Genomic DNA, 17,238 nt, shown 5'->3' on the forward strand with positions numbered 1-17,238 from the left:
AGTTGCCACAGGTGGGAAAAAAAATGAAATGGGAAGGTTTGGCAGACATATTAAGTAAGAACAATTTGCAACGTTGCAGACATGTTCATTAAAAACATTTCTTAATTTTGATGACTGGTTTCTTTTAAATTTGCTGATGCAAATGATCTGATTTAGTTTAAGATACGAGTGACCACTAGTGCCACTATGGAAGAATGTTTTAGAGAGCAGGTCCCATTTACTGTAGATTTCATTCAGTGCATGTGCATGAGAACGAAGGCCACACGATTGTTGCTCAAACAATAGGTGATACAGTAACGTGACGCAGAAGTGCAGTCATATTAGTATGTCTATAACGTAATATGACATAATATGATTGTTTAGGCCCAACTCGTTTCAGCCTTCCTGGTATCTTGTTTGTCCAAATGTATGTCCTACGATAGTGTTGCCAGATTTGAACTTGGTACAGCAGCACTACCCATATAAATGAATCATGTCCAGCAATACTGGGATGGACACACCTCACTATCGAACAGGTCAGTAGAAAATTACCTCTGGTATGTAATCTGTATACAGGAGGCTTTGAAGTAGGAGCTCTCTGCCTTTCTTCTATTTCCTCTCTCGGTGCAAATCTAATTTTCAGCGTCCTGTCTGTGCAGTTCATTCAGACCAATGGGTTTCAGGTCTCACTTTAGGCAGCTAAAAATACTTTATCTTTATTCACTGAGCATTGAATCCGACTTGTAATTCACTTTGACTGGCCCCATCAATGTCTTCTTTGTAGAAAGATACTAGAAGACCATGCTGACATTTTCAAGAATCCACTGGATTTCTAAAGCAGCCACAGAGATGTTAAGCACTCCAGTGACAAAGTTCCTCCAGAGCCACAGAAGATATTATATAACTGTTTTCTGAGGCTGAGTATTACCTATCTGTGGCTAGAAAGTCTACTTTGTGGAGTGCCTCTATGAGGTCAGGAGAACAATGTGATCTTGGTTAAATTTACGGGTTTTTGCGGCCTGGTAAGAACGTGACAACTTCCTGCATTTGGACTAATAATTCTGATAAAAATAAAGTGTAAAAGACAAGGTTGGTAAATGAGTACGTAGGTAATGAGTGGCTAAGTGACTGCCTATTGACTACTGGATAATGAATTCATAAACAGTCTTAACTGGTTGAAGTGGTTTTGAGGACTCTCCACCAATGTGCTATTAGACTGACAGACACAGACAAATGCAACACAATCCAAACTGTGTGCACATACAAACAACACACACACACACACACACACACACATACAAACACAATTTAAAGTAAGCATTTTAGCTCTCAACTGTCTGTCTCTGTAAGCAAAACAGCAAAAAAGCAAAAAACATTTTCCATTCTTTGTACAGTACTTTGTGAATGACTCATAGTTTTCTCTGTGAGAACTTGGGCTCAGCATGGAATTGGGAGCTTGCACGTACCAACACATCTTTGATTGTTGGTATAGTTCTTGATCCCTTGCTTGTCATCGTGCCTTGAGCTTCAATTCAGGCCTATCAAATAAGAGCTGACTTTGTAATAACAAGTGCAGCAGATACTCAGCCACAATGCACTTTATCTTATTGATTACATCAATTAACTTTACCACGGCTAGCCCTCTAGCCGTGGTAAAGCCGACAGTGAACAAGGATCAGTCTCTGCCTCTGCTGATGGGCTGGTTGTTTCACTGGTGTGGTGGGAGTGGTGAAAACTGGAGTTTGTACACATTGCTCCTCCCATGTTCACTCTCTCCCTCACTCTCTGTTTTGTTGGGGTACAACAGCTCCTGTTCCCGAGGGCCAGCCACTCTTAAGATCTCTCCCACTCACAGCACATTCCCTTGCTCTCTCTCTCTCTCTCTCTCTCTCTCCCTTCCTTTGCTGCTCCCCTGTTTCCTGCTGTGTTTCCTCATCCCTTCTTCAGAGCCACCTCTCTCCCTCTCTCAACTAGGATCTACAAACCAGCTCTTCAAGGTAAGAAACAAACACACCTCATCTCTCTCACATGCAATCATTTACCAGGTAACAGCGGTTTCATTGTGTGAATCGATTTACTGTGTTGTATGATACAAGTGTAGGCGTGTGTTAGTTTCACTTCTTTGCCCTCATGAGGACCAGTCCCTACAAGCAAAGAAAACAACATGTGCCAATTGTAGGGATAATGTCAGTGATGTTAGTGTTAAATATATTACAATAGAAACTTAAGGCATAGACTTGCTGATTCCTTTGGTTGACATATAATTGAAGTCAAACTAAATAACTACTTTTGTTGCTTACTGTATTTTGTTTACCTTGTGGGTGGTGAAACGAACAATATCTGTCAAAACTTACATCAAAGGGAGGAACGGATTAACCCCTTCTTTAGGTGTGTTAAAGCAGAACAAACTACAATTATAGTCTCTAAGAGTTGTTATGTGAAATATTTGGTTTCTAGTGTAGTAAGCTTGAACCATTATTATGGACAGTCGCTGAAAGTCACTGGCATTGTTCAAGCAACCTGGACCCAACAGGAGACATGTGAAATCCGCCGAATTTATAAACCTGGACTATCAACTATGTCACAGACACGCCAGTGAAGTGTTGCGCCAAATTCAGCCACATTATGTCAGAGGCATGTTTGTTGACATGTCCTCAGGTTATAATCCCACGTCAAACTGCTTTTACCGGCATGTTTTTACCTGAAGCTTCTGTGGACGCTGCTGTAACGTAATAGAAAAACAAGCATTGTCACTACTGTTTCATTACAGTCTGCTGACAACGGATGAGACAATTTTTTTAGGGAGGGTTTAGGCAGCTTTAAAAGAAGCTTAAAAAGCAGTTTGACAGTTTGATAATAAAGCCGATGATAAAGCTGAGACGGCACTGCCTAACAGCTGTAGTCTGACACAAGGCTCCATTTATGACCTCCCATTGCCGTAAAGACTTAGAGTTAAAGCAAAGGATGGTTGAATAATATCTATTGTTATTGTTTATATTCATTCATTTATTTCATCATGACTCTATGAAGAAATATATTATATTTTAAATTATTCAGTCTATGCTATTGCATGACATGGCATTGCTAGGCTTAGTTGTAGTAGTAAATATAGATTATCTTAATATATAGCGCAATTATAGCATGCATAAGTAAGAACTAAGGCATAAATACAATGAAAGTAAACTACACTACACCAGGAAATTGGAATGAAAAGAAAATGTGTTTCGTGTTACGGAGTTTGTGTGTGACCCATAATTGCAGCCACATCGCGCTTCTTTAGGACTACACAAGAAATGCATGTATAAATCCACATGGTGGATCTGGCATGAAACGTTGTTTTTGCTCATTGAGTATACACTTGAAACTGAAACAGAGCAGTTTCTGGCACGACGTGTTTATTTATTCTATTTCCTGGAGCTTGTCATCGTGTGTGTTTCTTCTAAATATCAGTGTTTGCACTGAATGTTTCTTTAAAGCCATCAGGAAGAGTTTAGCACAAAACAAGTCCATTGAGCTTCATTGGCAGGTCTCCCCGCCCAGTTGCGCAATATTGAACTGTGGCAGCAATCTTATGTCGGATGTTATAATATAGTTCTGCATCAAGTTTAAATAAACAGTACAACAAATTGTGGGACTAAAGTATCTCATTGAGGTTATCAATGTCCATGATAAAAAAGTAAGCATTTCTGAGAAACTGAGAAAACAACTCTACAGACAGCCGATCCACAATTTCCCTCCTGATTCTGTTTCCTTTGCCTCTAAAGCGTGTGTTAAACCTGATGGTATTGCTTAGTACATCTATACTATTAATGCTGCCTGCCAATGTTTTTTTCATCCTAAAGTAAATAAAGTACACTATTATTGCTCATCATCACTTTTCAAACCTCTTCACCGGTCATCACTTTGAGAGCTAAAATGCTTTTAGTGAAACATTTCTATTTCTTGCCAACAGGAAATGGCTTCTAAACAGCATATGGGCTACAAGTGTCGCATAGCAGGAGTGCTGCTTCTCCTTTTGGCCAGTATTGCTGCCCTTGTTGCTGTCGTTGTCATCCAAGACACCTGGAAGTCCAAAGAGTACAGCTTCGAGGTGAACATATACACGCGTACATAAACGTGAACGGGTAGGCACTATTTGGCTGCAGATATTTCTCAGTTTTAACAAAGTAAACAGGAGAGACAGGAATACAAACACACACTCCCACACACTCTCAGATGTGAATGTGGTGCAAAATGTATTCCAGATGTCAAGGTCAGGATAGAAGGTTTTCTCATCAGTCAGCTTGGTGATGTGTGTATTTTTTTTAAAGTGGTGGTGAGGGTCGCAGCAGCCTCTCTGTAGTTTAATTCAATCTTTATGGCATCAGCTCTTTGCCATATTAACAGCATAACGTAGGGATTTTAGATATTTTATGAATCAATGTAAGAAGTGCCATCACATAGACCAAATGTGACCCTGTAACATGATTCGTTTTCTCTTTACTCTTCTCTGCAGTATGGCATAGTGATAGACGCAGGTTCATCACGTTCCAATGTGTACCTGTACAAGTGGCCAGGGGAGAAGGAGAATGAAACAGGAGTTGTGACTGAGACAATGAACTGCAAAGTTTTGGGTGAGTCATTGTCTCCGGACCAATTGCAGCTTTGTTCTGTAACAGTGACATAAAAATAAAAATGTATCTGTCTGGCAGAGAGTACCACTTAGTATGCGTGACAATAAACTTGAACTTGAACTAAAAGTTCTACATCTCTTAGAATTGAATTACAAAAAATGCTTGAAAATATTCTAAAATTAAGGATTTAGGATTAGAGTTAATTGAAGAACGGTGGGTAATGCAGAGAAAAATAAAAGCCAAACCGTGCTGAACACATTTTGAAATACTCCAACAACCTTTGCTGAACACTTGTTGTTTTCAGTGCCTGTGCTTCAGAAGACAATTTTAGCTTGGCCTTGTGCCCACAGGTGCTGGAATCTCAGACATGAAAGTTGACCCACAGAAAGATGCCGAATCGTGGGATGGATTCAAGCAATGCATGGACAACGTCACAAATGCCATTCCTGTTATAAAACACAAAACCACACTTCTCTTTCTGGGAGCTACTGCTGGAATGAGACTGCTACAGTAAGAATGTGTTACGATAAACTAGCTTCAGGGTAATCCCTCACCATTACTTAGGATGTGTTGGAGAGTGACCGGAAGGATGAGACCAATTTAAACCCTTATTAATTCATGACATGTTTTTTTATCAAATCCCTCTCTATTTCCTCTTACTTTCAGTCTTTATATCAGGCTCCTGGTCAACTCTAGCTTCACATGTAGTGTACAGACACGAGAGTACTATCAATCTGTCTAATTAACTTTTAGCAAGAGAGCGAAAAATTGAAACTTTTTCTGCCATGACATGGGCTCCATATGTCACTGCTAATGACCACTCTTGTGTCAAGTCAGATCTATAATTATCTTCCCTTTTCTGCTTTGCTTTAAGTCAGAAGGATGAACAAAAGTCCAATGAAATCCTGGGAAGTCTCAGAGAATACCTGGAAGCTTTGCCTTTCAACTTCCAAAATGCTTCCATCATGAGTGGTCAAAAAGAAGGGCTGTACGGGTGGATCACTGTCAACTACCTGATGGGAAACTTCCTAGAGGTAAGATGCTGTCATTATTCCATCTGGTCTATGTAGGTCAACGTGTACTTCTCCCTTTAAAAAAAAGAAAGGAATGCTGCTTTACAAACCGGGCCATTACATTGCTCCTCTGATACTAACCTTTCTCATTGTATTTGTAGAAAAACCTTTGGAACATCTACGCACACCCAGAAGGGGAAAAGACTGTAGGGTCAATGGACCTTGGTGGAGCATCAACACAGATCGCCTTTTCAGTCCAGGATGATTTATGGGGACCTGACTACATTCATGTCAAACTGTACGGTTACCCTTACAATGTCTACACACACAGTTTCCTCTGCTATGGCAAAAATGAGGCTGAGAAGAGGATTCTGGACAAAATAGTTAAGGTACACATCTTTTCTTTCTGTCTTTTGCGCGTGTGTTCAGAAGAAATTGAAGGTCATATCTTCCACATACTGTAAGGGTGATAGTTATTTTCTGAGACCTCTCCCTTGATCATTTTCTATGTTCATGTTTAAGTGCTTGTGTGTGTGGTGAGCGTGGCAGTGGGAGTGTATGTTCTTTTGCATGCATGTGCAGGCCAAAACCCATTAATGCACAGTTAAGAATTGATTAGTGAACACTGCTGTCCCTGAGTTACTAACAGGCAAAGGGAGACAAGTCAAGAATGCATTATGTCATTAAGAATATCGATCGACCCGTGTATGTCGTCAAGCTAATTTGCGAGAAATGCATTATTTCTGGCAGCGTATGGCTTATAGCATATGCTCTGTAGAGAGAATATGTTATGGGTATACATTTGCAGCAGGATCCTGGTATAACACATTAGCTCAAAGGTTTAATTTACATTAGGATCTGTATGTAAATGAATGTGTAATTCAAGTAAATAAGTCATGATAGATGGTGTCTGTAAATGCGCAAGTAATACTGTTCTTATCTCATATGCCCATGTCTCTTCCTGTCACTCTCTTTCTCGTAGTTTTATTTCCTCCTCAGCATCCATTCCTTCTTTTGACATTTTCTTCCTTTTCTTGACATTCCAGGAATCATCTGACCCATCTTACATTATTAACCCATGCTTCGCTGAAGGTTACAACGTCACCATGAACGCCATGGACATTTATGACACAGAGTGTACAATGAAGCCAGACGACTACAACCCAGATCAAGAACTCTTCATGGTGGGAACCTCCAACTCAGACAAGTGCAGGAGCATAGTGAAGTCCATCTTTGATTTCAAAAACTGTTCCTCATCCCAGTGTTCCTTCAATGGGATCCAGCAGCCACCCGTCGCTGGAGATTTTATGGTAACACACAGTGCAAGAACACGTACAAGAAAACAGATGAAGATGACAAAAAACTTACGATATGTCTCTACTGTTCCTGCCAGGCATATGCAGGATTCTTCTACACTGCTAGGGCGCTCGGGTTAGAGGGAAGATCAGACCTTGATCAATTCAGCGCCTCAATTAGGAAATTCTGCGATTCACATTGGACAGTGGTAAGTTCTTCCAATTGGTAGACAGCTAGAGTAAAACAAAAGTATTTTATTCCCAAGACAAAATACCTGTTTTAAGATCACTGACTGAGGTGTGCCAGGCTGTGTGAGAACATGTTCCTCTGTCTGATTTAGTGCAGGTGCTCCTGTTAAAACATGTCAAACTTAATATGAAAAGTATTCACACGTACAATACCGAATTATCTTGGTGTTTTATAATGATCTGCAAGTTATCTGGAGATCTTAAACAAGACGGACAAAAAAAGCACTTTACTAGTACTTAAAGAATATTTCTACCACATAAGAGCAGATATTTCTCTATTGCACGGGCCTTATAGACATGTATCTGTGTATCAGGCCTCAAAATAGCTGCAAAATATCTTTGCAACTGTTTTTTTTCAATTTCTTTTATCCATCTGCAGGGATCTCATCTTAACTGTAAATTGAAATCAGTCTTGATCACACACTGTATTGTTTCAGTCTTGTCTTCATTTTAAAGTATTTAGGCCACACTTACCTTTGTTTCTCTTCCCTTCAGCTGAAGGCAGAGAATACATGGATCTTAGACAAATACCGTAGGACTTACTGTTATGCAGGTCACTACGTCTATACAATGCTGGTGGATGGATACAAGTTTGACAATGAGACCTGGAAAAACATTGACTACCGAAGACAGGTTGGTTGAGAAAAACTACATAATTTTTACCAAACACTGCTTGCTCCTACTGCTGTCCTTTACATGGCTGTGAAGCCAATTCACATCCACTCTTTATGTTCTCTGCGTTCATATAGTCTTGCAAAAAATAATGCTCATATTATCTAAAAATGAGAAACAACCATCAGAAAATGTCTATGCCAATTTGACGAGAGTTGCTATGCTTCAACTGCCAACATTTTGTCATGTTCAGGGTTAACAGCGTTTGACAAGTGTGAATGAGGCCACCCATGGAGGCCTATTAAACATGCCATGGCATTCAAAAAGTTAAGGCCAGAGTGAAAGGCGGGCAATGTATTACTCTGGGACACCCTGAGGCCACGGAGCGTCTTTCACAATGGAAGTCCCTCAACAGAAGGGGATTCCTGCTCTGTGACCCGCACTCTATCAGTCATGAGTCATAAAGAAAGACAGTATATCAAAAAGTCACACATAACAGCCGTAGTTTCCAAATTGCATTGCGGTTACCCTTTAGACTTGATCACAAAAACGTTCCTCAACAGCTGGCGATACTTCCAATTTCCAGTGTCGCCAACAATAGAGTAGCCTGCTGTGTGTGCTGCTTAGTGCCTTCAGGGGGTCTAGGAGTCTGGTGGTTGGATAGATCCCTTTGGAAGAAATTACAAAATAGACACACCCATCTTTGCCCAGAGCTGTAATTGTGCAACTTCATTACAGGACTGTTTCATATTCTCAACTTCCGTAGACATGTATGACAATACGAGTGATATAGTAGCTGCATGCACTACTGATGTACAGCATGGAAATACACAGTCTTCTCTTCCTGTCTCTTTTTCTCCAGGTGAAGAATACCAGCATAGGTTGGAGTTTGGGCTACATGCTGAGTATGTCCAACATGATCCCGTCTGAAGTGAAAGAAATCACCCCCCTGACAGACCCCGTCTTTGCCGGCCTTGTCTTTCTATTTTCAGCCCTAACAATCACAACTGTTGTCTTAGTTTTCATAATCCTCATTCGCACTTGCTTCTGAGAGTTTCGGTCACAAAGGCGAGGAATGGTCTGCCATTGTAAGCCTTGGGGTTGTTGTTATCCGGCAAGTAGTAGGAGAGCGCTACAGCAGCATTTGCTGAGGCACTTATTTTTTCAGCTTGAGTCATTTACTGACTTTAATTTCAATTATGAGAGTTCATGTGAAGTGAAGGAAAACCTCTCACTGTGTATCCTGCTAGTGACTTTGAGTCTTTGAGATAGTTTCACTGGTGTGACTGGTTTTATTGAGACATTAATAAACCCCTCTAAAAAAATATTTTTCAACCGGTAAAAACAGGTGACACACAAGTCCCTGAATAACTCACAGATAATAAAATGGAACCCAGAAATGTCCACTACTTGTTCTTGTCGCACATTGTGTAATGCAATTGTATTTATAATTGTGTGCTTACACACATGGACCCTCAGGCAAACCATCACTCACTGATTGATTCTGTATTATACATGTAACTGCACTTAATGGATTCCGCTTTAAATACAGTAGGCACTTCTGCCACTTCAGTGTTTTTTATTATATACTGTATACTGTATATCAGGGATAGGCATTGTTTGGCACAAGTACCACTATTTTTACACGGTAGCTTTACCAATGGCACACTTGCAGTGCGTGCTCTCTCATCTGCATGAAAAATGACCTCTTCCCCCATCATTGGCAAGTTTGATGTGACAAAAGTTTTGTTTTTTTAAGACCCGCCCTACTCTGCCTCTGATTGGCTAGTACTTGTTGCCTTCCGAATATAATTTGTCAAGTTTATTGTTGTTGAACAAGCTTGGAGGAAGGTCAAGAGGTTAATAATTTCAACTCAGATGTGGATGTTGGATGTGGAAGGATAACAGCCTTCTAGCCTTCTTCCATAGTGCTCTCATATATAATAGCAATGTCCCGATTATGAAAGTTTTTTTTTATATGTCGCTGTGCACATTGGATAAAATAAAATGATGGATCCGCTGGGATTCATGTTTTGTTGTGGTGTCATAATTAAACTTAATGGTAACCTTAATGTTGATATGGAACACTGATTAACAAGACATTTTAAAAACAGCACATCATATCAAAGAAGCTGTTGACCCCTGGTGTATATTATACAGAGTATGTCGTCACAGAAGTACACAACAATACTCTTACTGAATGAAACCCTAATTAATAAACAATGTATTGAATGTGCTATATGCCATTGTATCATTGTGATTTTGCTATATGTTGCATTAAGTCATTTTTCTACAGCCTATTTGCAAACATTCAATAGAAATACAAGATACATTTTATATTCTTAGTTTGCAGCCAACAAGTCACTGAAATTGATTCAGTGTGACAACAGTTCTATGCCTTATTTTCCCCATTAAATACGAATCTTGTGTTGTTCCATCCCTGGGAGGGTTTTGGGATTTGTTCTCTCTCTCTCTCACTATATACTATATATATATGCAGTAGTATATATAGTTGTATGATAAGTAGCGTTTGATGCGAGAGTTACTCAATCAGCAGAAACTAGTAACAGATCACAACAGGTTAGTTTGAGTTCTTGGGTATTTGCACCATTTGGTCAGTTTTGGAGATGAACTCCAATCAGTCTGCAACAGAACCATGAGACCATTACCAAAACTGTTGCAATAGAAGATTAGCTGTGGACCAACACAGAGGTGAACACACACAGGCGTGACTGATCGCCTAATCCTCCTGGCGGAGATAATTAAAACATGCACGTGTCTTTTTGACATTCAGCACAGTATAAATCTTATACCTGCTTTTTCAGTGTTTTTGTTGTCCTTGCAGTGGAGAGGATTATGTATGATTCCTATGTAATGCATTAACTGTATTGGTCCTGTTTTGATAATAATTCTCTCTCTATTGAGTAATAAACGTATCTACCAACTGTACCTTTTGTCACTGTTGTATGAGATTGGGTTTCCCAGTATCATCACTTACTGTTACCTTACTGATTTTACCTGAGCTCAACATGTTATTCAATTTAATACGAAACACTGGTGGCTACTTCTTCAAATATTATTTATTAATCAGAGCAAATCAGTATCAGTATCAAATAAATTCGCCTGTTTGAATCTAAATGCCTCTGTTTCATCTGTGTCCACTGAGCATCTGTAAATTCCCTGGTGACTTGTTAAAATCACAAACACACACACAAAACGCACATTCAGCTCTTCTTCCAGTAACCTGTCACCCACCATCTCATACTGTGTACTACAGTGCACTCTAGTGGTACTGCATTGTACCTGCAGAATATACAAGATGAGAATTGACTGTTTAAAACGTTTTTTATTGAAAGACTTGTCTAAAAAGAAAACAAAAAGAAAAGAGACATTTGAAACTACAGCAATATCCACTGTTTCTACAGACACTCTCAGAATCACAATTTGAAAGACATGGGAGGCATGTGACCAAGCAAATAAAAAAATAGCATCATCAAAGTTATTTCTGTTGCATCTTCTTTTACACACCTGTACAAAAAAAGATCTCATAAATAGTACTTTTGTTCTCGCTTTGTCTACTTTCTCTCTTCTTTCAATAATTTATTTTCCCACAGAGGTTTGTATCTGCTTGATTTTGGTTGAACCCCACTGTCTGTTCCTATGTATCCATTAGCTTCTTTTCATTGGCTGAGTGTCAGGTAGGTGGAGCTTCAAGGGTGTGACCTCAGAGCCTGTGTCAGTCAGTTAAAGTCCATAGAGGACATTTTGTTCCCTGTTACTCAGTACAAATAATGCAGATTCCTATTACCAGATTTGACCAGAATTATAATTCTCATATTTTTTTGCAACATGTCTCTTCTGTCACCTGAAAAGAGGCACAAGACTTGCCGGATGCTTAAGCAGTGATTTCAAGGATAACACTTAACTGTCTTTCCAGTATCTTGCCTTCAAATAGTCAATTGCTGTCATTCTGGAGGTGTACGTCTTCCACACCCACCCAACACAAGGCTGCCTCAATCCTCATTAATGAAAAGTATTTAGCAGCTCACACTTCATAATCAACTCTCAAGAAAGACAAATAAAAAAGGCAACACAAAAAGAAAAAACACAACAACTCTCTCCTCGACCTTTTAGAATATACATAAGCTGAAATGAGTTTGTTCAACAGAAATGCCCTTTCCTCTGACAGAGATCATCGCCCTGCTGCTCACATTTTAAATGGCTTGTGTTTGGCAAGACAGTGGCGTAAAACGTATGGACTGAGACTATGCATTTCGAAATAGGAGCATTTTGGCTGGCCATCAGAAGGAGTTACAGCATCTCAGTGTCGGTATTCGTGGTTGGTCAATGCAGCCTGAAGAGGGAGTTGTTGGGTGGGTACAAAGGTTTAAAGAGTACACACCACCATTCCACAGGATACCATTCGTTTTCCAAACCTTTACCACTGAAGTATTGTGAAACAACTTATTCCCAATAATATACCTACCTCCTCCACTTTCACCATACCACACAGATGTTACAGCGCCACTTTAAATCATCACCACTGTTTGATCACTTGACAAAGAAAACATCACAGAGCACACTCTTCTGGTTGAGGCAGTTGTGTTTAAAGACCTACTGCATGTTCTCAGTCACTGATAAATTAGCTCACATGCCAACAGCATGACAATCGATAAAAATCTCAGTTTCAGAGGTGAAAAAATAAAGAAAAAGCAACATAAGGAATATCTCTTCATTACCTAGTTTCTTCATCTTTGGTATAAAATGTGCCACCTGATGGCTGCTTTTGTTCAACGGTTAAGAAAGACTCAAGAAACTGTCAACAGTTTTACTAAAACTATTGCTTTTTGCACATTTAAAAATCCTAGCGTTTATTTCTGCTTTTAGTCAATGTCAGAAATGTTCCTTTTTTACTTTTCTTTTTGCAGTGAGACAAGCAAAGCAGGCAAAGCAAAACCCTTTTGAAGGTTATAAAAACAAAAAAATACAAATGTGATGAAGAAACAGAAATTTTATCCCATGATTAAACTTAACTGCATTTTCCAGGAAGCAGTGGATTGACCCATCCCACAAGTCGCATTAAAGAAGATTTTTTGTTTTTCCACCAACCAAACATCAGCTGCACTGCACCACATAATTTAAAATCATCTTCATACAATTACAACCTTTTTTTATTTTTATCCTGTACAAATAGCTTTGTAGATTTATTCTCGGTGGTTCTCGGAACTCTTTAAGAACTTCTCAAATCATTCAACCATTCTTTTTTTTTTTTAAATAATTCAACATTATGGAAACTTTTTTCCCAAAGTTTGAGAAAATTAAGGCAATAAAGATTTACGAAAACATTGATATTCTAGAAAACTACTCAAATAATAAAAATAATGAAAATAAATGTAGCTTAATATCAAAGGAAGACAACCTGTTTTTTTTCCTAGACTTTGCTTCCTTCCTTTTTTTGATAAAAAAAAGTCTGAAAATCTACCTGCACAATCAAATGTTCTTTTTTTCTGTACAGCTTGTTGGTTGAGTTTAGATTTCAGTCCGTCTTCTCCTTTTCCTTCAGAGGCAAAGTCCAGTCTCACAGTGAGAAACGATAGACTCAAAGATGCAGACTGCGTTTTATTTCATTGTCCTCAGGTTCAGCAAACCATCATTTCTCTTCATCATTTTGTCTTTTTCTTGGTTCAACCAGGTAAGAAATATAATTGATTTTTTTTTTTTTCATTTTGTCTTTTATTTGGTGCCTGTGCACAGTGGAAGCATTCTCCCCTCAACGTTGCCCATATCACCTCTTTTTTTTTGTCCCCGTTTCATTTTGATTCTCTCTTTGTCTCCAGCGCCTTGGTATAGGCAATGCAGCAATGATTCCTACCAATCCTGTTATCTAGAGGAGACAGAAAAACAAGTTAGGGGAAATAGAGTAACTAAGGAAACTCTGGTCGTTCTTCGGACCGCTGTGTGTTAAAGAAACCACCAGCAGGTTATCTAGGAGGCAGAAAAACAAGCAGAGGAAACACCAGGATGAAGGTAAAAATGTATTTTACTAGTTAACTTAGCTTAGCATAAAGACTGGATGTAGGAGGAAACATTAGTTACAGTAATGTTTTGCCACTGTGACCTTTGACTACCAAATTCTAATCAGTTCAACTTCGAGTTCAGTTGGACGTTTGTACCCATTTTGAACAAATTCTCTCCAGGTATTCCTGAGTAAACGCGTTTATGAGAACGGACCGGCCTGCAGGACGACCCAAAAACATGGGCTGTCGTCGGTGCAGAGGCATAACAAGACAGTAAAATGCAGGACCACTATAGCAATAACATACCACCCCTGTACCAGCTACAAAGAAAGCTTGCAATACAAAGACAGACGTCAACTTACAACACTCACTTAGACTGCTGGTAAGAGTAGGCTGTCGAATGATCTCCTGTATTCTCCACTGATAAAGGCTGCTGCCCGCTGGCGTCCTGGGAGGAGGGGGCAGCTGTCTGTGAAGAAGGGTCCGTCACCACACCCTGACACCAGAAACAATTCAGATATGACACGATCTCATATTGTTATAAGGTTTATCTTTGTTCCACATAGCACTGAAAAAACGTTTACAGAGAGCATTCAAACAGTTCAGCAAAGACAAACAATCCACTAAGTATTGATTAAAAGGGAAGGGTTCAACTTCTCCCAGCATACTTAATTCAATTTCTGGTGCTCATTTTAAGAATTAGATAACAGTTCCTGACTTAAAAAAATAAAAGTATAATTAGTGGCAATGTTTCACCCTAAATTACACAAAACCGCAACCTGATTTTGACTTAAGCAAGTTCCCTCAGTGGCAATAAGTGACAGACACTGAGGTCTCATCATATTTACCAAATGTTTTCTTTTCATATCATGGCAGCATGACCATTCTAAATTACAGCTTAATTTACTAGCATCTAATTTACCAGAGAGACAACTATATGTGAATATAAGTCAAGTCAAGTCCTCCCTGTAAAGCCCTCTACACCATCCTGTATGAAGTTGATATAAGGAGTAACCAGAATAAAATCCATGAACTGCTTCCCTTCCGTCCTTACTTCTACTGTGATGGCAGAGGCAGGCACTGCAGTGTACTGGGGAATGTAGGTTCCTTGCATAGGAGCAGCTGCTGCAGCAGGCATGTACTGCAGAGAGAAGGAGGGGCACAGACAGTATTACAACACAGGCACAAAAAACATGTCCTCTAGAGTCTCTGGATTAAAAGTACTGTCTGACATTCCCGCTGAGACATGTGGCTTTTAGACATTTCACAATACATGACATAACAGTTTGGCTGGGTCCCAGGGTCGTTGCACATTTCAGCAAACAGAAAATGGCAATCTCCATGTGTGTGGCTATGTGGTTGCTGCTGTGAGATAATTTCAATTACAGCCGATCATGTAAATCTCTCTGAATAATGGTATTGAATATATTACTCACAAGATATAAACACACACACACACACACACACACACACACACGAATGTAGAGCAAGGTGGTTTGAAGGAGGTACAAGCTGAGACTCACAGTGCCTGTGGTGCCCAGAGACAGGTGGTTCATCTGCTGGCTGAGAGGAGCCATCACACTGGAGGGGTGAAGAGACAAACTGGGCTCTATAGCCGCTGCTGGGGTGATCACAGCGCCCTGAGGCAGGGAGGAAGGACACATGACTGTTTATAGACATTGTTGTAGGTGAGCAAACAGAATAAAACAGACAACAAAAACAGTTTGTTTGGCTGAACTAAAACATTGAAAATGATCACCGGAGGTGGTTTATGAAGGGATGGCGGATGAGCGCAAGACTTTACAAAAAGTAGTATTCTTTTAAATTAGGTCAAAAGCTGCATTCAAACCAGAACAAAGACAGTTAAAAACAGACTAGATAACATGAATTATAACAGCAAAATGTGTCACTTGATATGTGTACTGCAATGGGAAAAAGGGATTTTTGTATGCTACACAGCTAAATAAGAGATTTTTTAAGACATTCAACTAGTTATTGGTTCATAAAAGAAAGACTTCCAACCCAGTTAAGTTTGATGACTGCAAACAGTTTGATGGCAATGCAGCCAGTCAGCCGGCTTGACGGAACATGCGTCTGAACGGAGCAGAAAGGCTTTTACTGTAAATCTCTTCAATGTGAAGGGCTTTGATGCCTGCTAACACCTTGATGCGCTGAGCTCTTCTTTTCCAGTACAGCTCAGCTACAGACTCCACAGCTCTGTATTTAATAGGAGACTCCTCACACTGTGTGCTGAGATGCCTGGCAACATCCCTGCAGAGGTATACACTGCTCATTTCTGATAGCTGTTTAACTGCACTTCCCATGAGCCCAGGCAGCATCAGTGGACATGCGTCAGCATCGCTCTACAGAGCAGTCGGCACTTCTGTAGCTGCATGTTGAGACAGGATGTTGGAAGAACACGGGTATTACATTTAGGTATTTTAGGCACCGACCCAGCTATACGGCAGTCGTCTTAACGGCTCTGTATCTGTAGAGTTTCATAGGGAGGCTTGAACAACAGAAGCACACATATATAGGTAAACACACAAACAGTAATGAAAGTTCTAGCTGTGTGAAGCGTTCCTCTCGAAGGCACATACAGCCTGTCAGAGTTGCTCACAGTTGCAAATCTGTAAGTGGAGATCCTTATGTCTGAAGGCTTCACAGGGAGGCACACGCACATACGCACGCACACACACAGTACAGACAAGGATTGTCGAATCTGTTAAGAGTGTTGAGTGCTCTTCCTCCTGACTGCTGTCTTCATAGGGAGATCTGTTTGAAGAACACAGCCACCCAGCCATCTGAAATGCTCTGTCAACACTGCCCTCAACAACATCACACGTGAATGAGTGGCACTTTTTCCACACACTCACACACACACACACACACACGCACACACACGCACACACACACACACACACACACACACAGGTATCCATACACAGATGCATCCACAGATCTACCCACAAACCCGCACAAAGCTTTGGCTCCAGCAGGTAGATTTAGCAGCCAGAAACTAGCTAATACCCAAGCTTTTCATCCATCTACAGTATATAATACACTCCCTCGTTTAATGATTTCTCATCCTCCCTCGCTCTTTCTCTCAGTTCATCCAATCTCGCAGCAGGCGTCCATGCAGGGAGAAAGCTGCATAAAGCAAAAAAGGAAACCCACAATGACTAATTGGCTGCTCTGATTTACAGCTGTAGTGTTAAACCTGTTATCTCTCTGCATGTTAGTGTGATGAGTGTGTAATCATGTGTGGTAGAGCGTGTGTATGTGTTAATGTTTTTTAGTAATCAGACATCTTTTTTTCCCCTGGGGTAAGCAATAAATGGGAACACAAGAAAGACAGCTATCGTTTCCCCTGAGGATGGGAGAGAGACAAGTACAGAATCTGCCTCAACTTTGAACTCGCTCTTTCTCTCCCTCGCTCGCTCCCTCCTCTCTTCTTCTC

At 40.1% G+C, this 17,238-nt stretch overlaps 2 protein-coding genes across 5 annotated transcripts in view; one reads left to right on the top strand and one right to left on the bottom strand.

The window, feature by feature from the left end:
• Positions 1-946: 946 nt before the first annotated feature.
• Positions 947-9,833, top strand: entpd3 (ectonucleoside triphosphate diphosphohydrolase 3). Its single transcript, XM_031873700.1, has 11 exons — positions 947-951; positions 1,787-1,976; positions 3,932-4,069; positions 4,475-4,592; positions 4,943-5,102; positions 5,467-5,626; positions 5,767-5,994; positions 6,652-6,915; positions 6,999-7,109; positions 7,645-7,782; positions 8,624-9,833. Exons 1-11 carry the CDS (start codon positions 947-949, stop codon positions 8,810-8,812), a joined length of 1,701 nt encoding a protein of 566 aa, XP_031729560.1. The 3' UTR covers positions 8,813-9,833.
• Positions 9,834-11,087: 1,254 nt separating this feature from the next.
• The window catches only part of LOC116397864 (RNA-binding motif, single-stranded-interacting protein 3-like), a 152,968-nt gene continuing 146,817 nt past the window's right edge, over positions 11,088-17,238 (bottom strand). For 2 of the 4 annotated variants that reach the window (XM_031873738.1, XM_031873740.1), the window contains 4 exons: positions 15,302-15,418; positions 14,833-14,919; positions 14,150-14,274; positions 11,088-13,645 (listed from right to left, as the gene is read on the bottom strand). In XM_031873738.1, the coding sequence (XP_031729598.1) occupies positions 13,642-13,645; positions 14,150-14,274; positions 14,833-14,919; positions 15,302-15,418 (333 nt within the window). In that variant the 3' untranslated portion in view covers positions 11,088-13,641. Of the gene's footprint in view, positions 13,646-14,140; positions 14,275-14,832; positions 14,920-15,301; positions 15,419-17,238 lie in introns of all 4 variants that reach the window. The other 2 variants (XM_031873739.1, XM_031873741.1) reach the window with 1 other exon arrangement.

The sequence above is a fragment of the Anarrhichthys ocellatus genome, unplaced genomic scaffold (assembly GCF_004355925.1).
Source record: "Anarrhichthys ocellatus isolate YVR2014 unplaced genomic scaffold, GSC_Weel_1.0 scaffold74, whole genome shotgun sequence".
NCBI lineage: Eukaryota > Metazoa > Chordata > Actinopteri > Perciformes > Anarhichadidae > Anarrhichthys > Anarrhichthys ocellatus.

Excerpts from the sequence above, each read along its gene's own strand:
- entpd3 (XM_031873700.1), top strand. Across the intron at positions 4,070-4,474 it reads CCAAAGAGTACAGCTTCGAG|TATGGCATAGTGATAGACGC; the intron begins GTGAACATATAC and ends TCTTCTCTGCAG. Across the intron at positions 4,593-4,942 it reads AATGAACTGCAAAGTTTTGG|GTGCTGGAATCTCAGACATG; the intron begins GTGAGTCATTGT and ends TTGTGCCCACAG.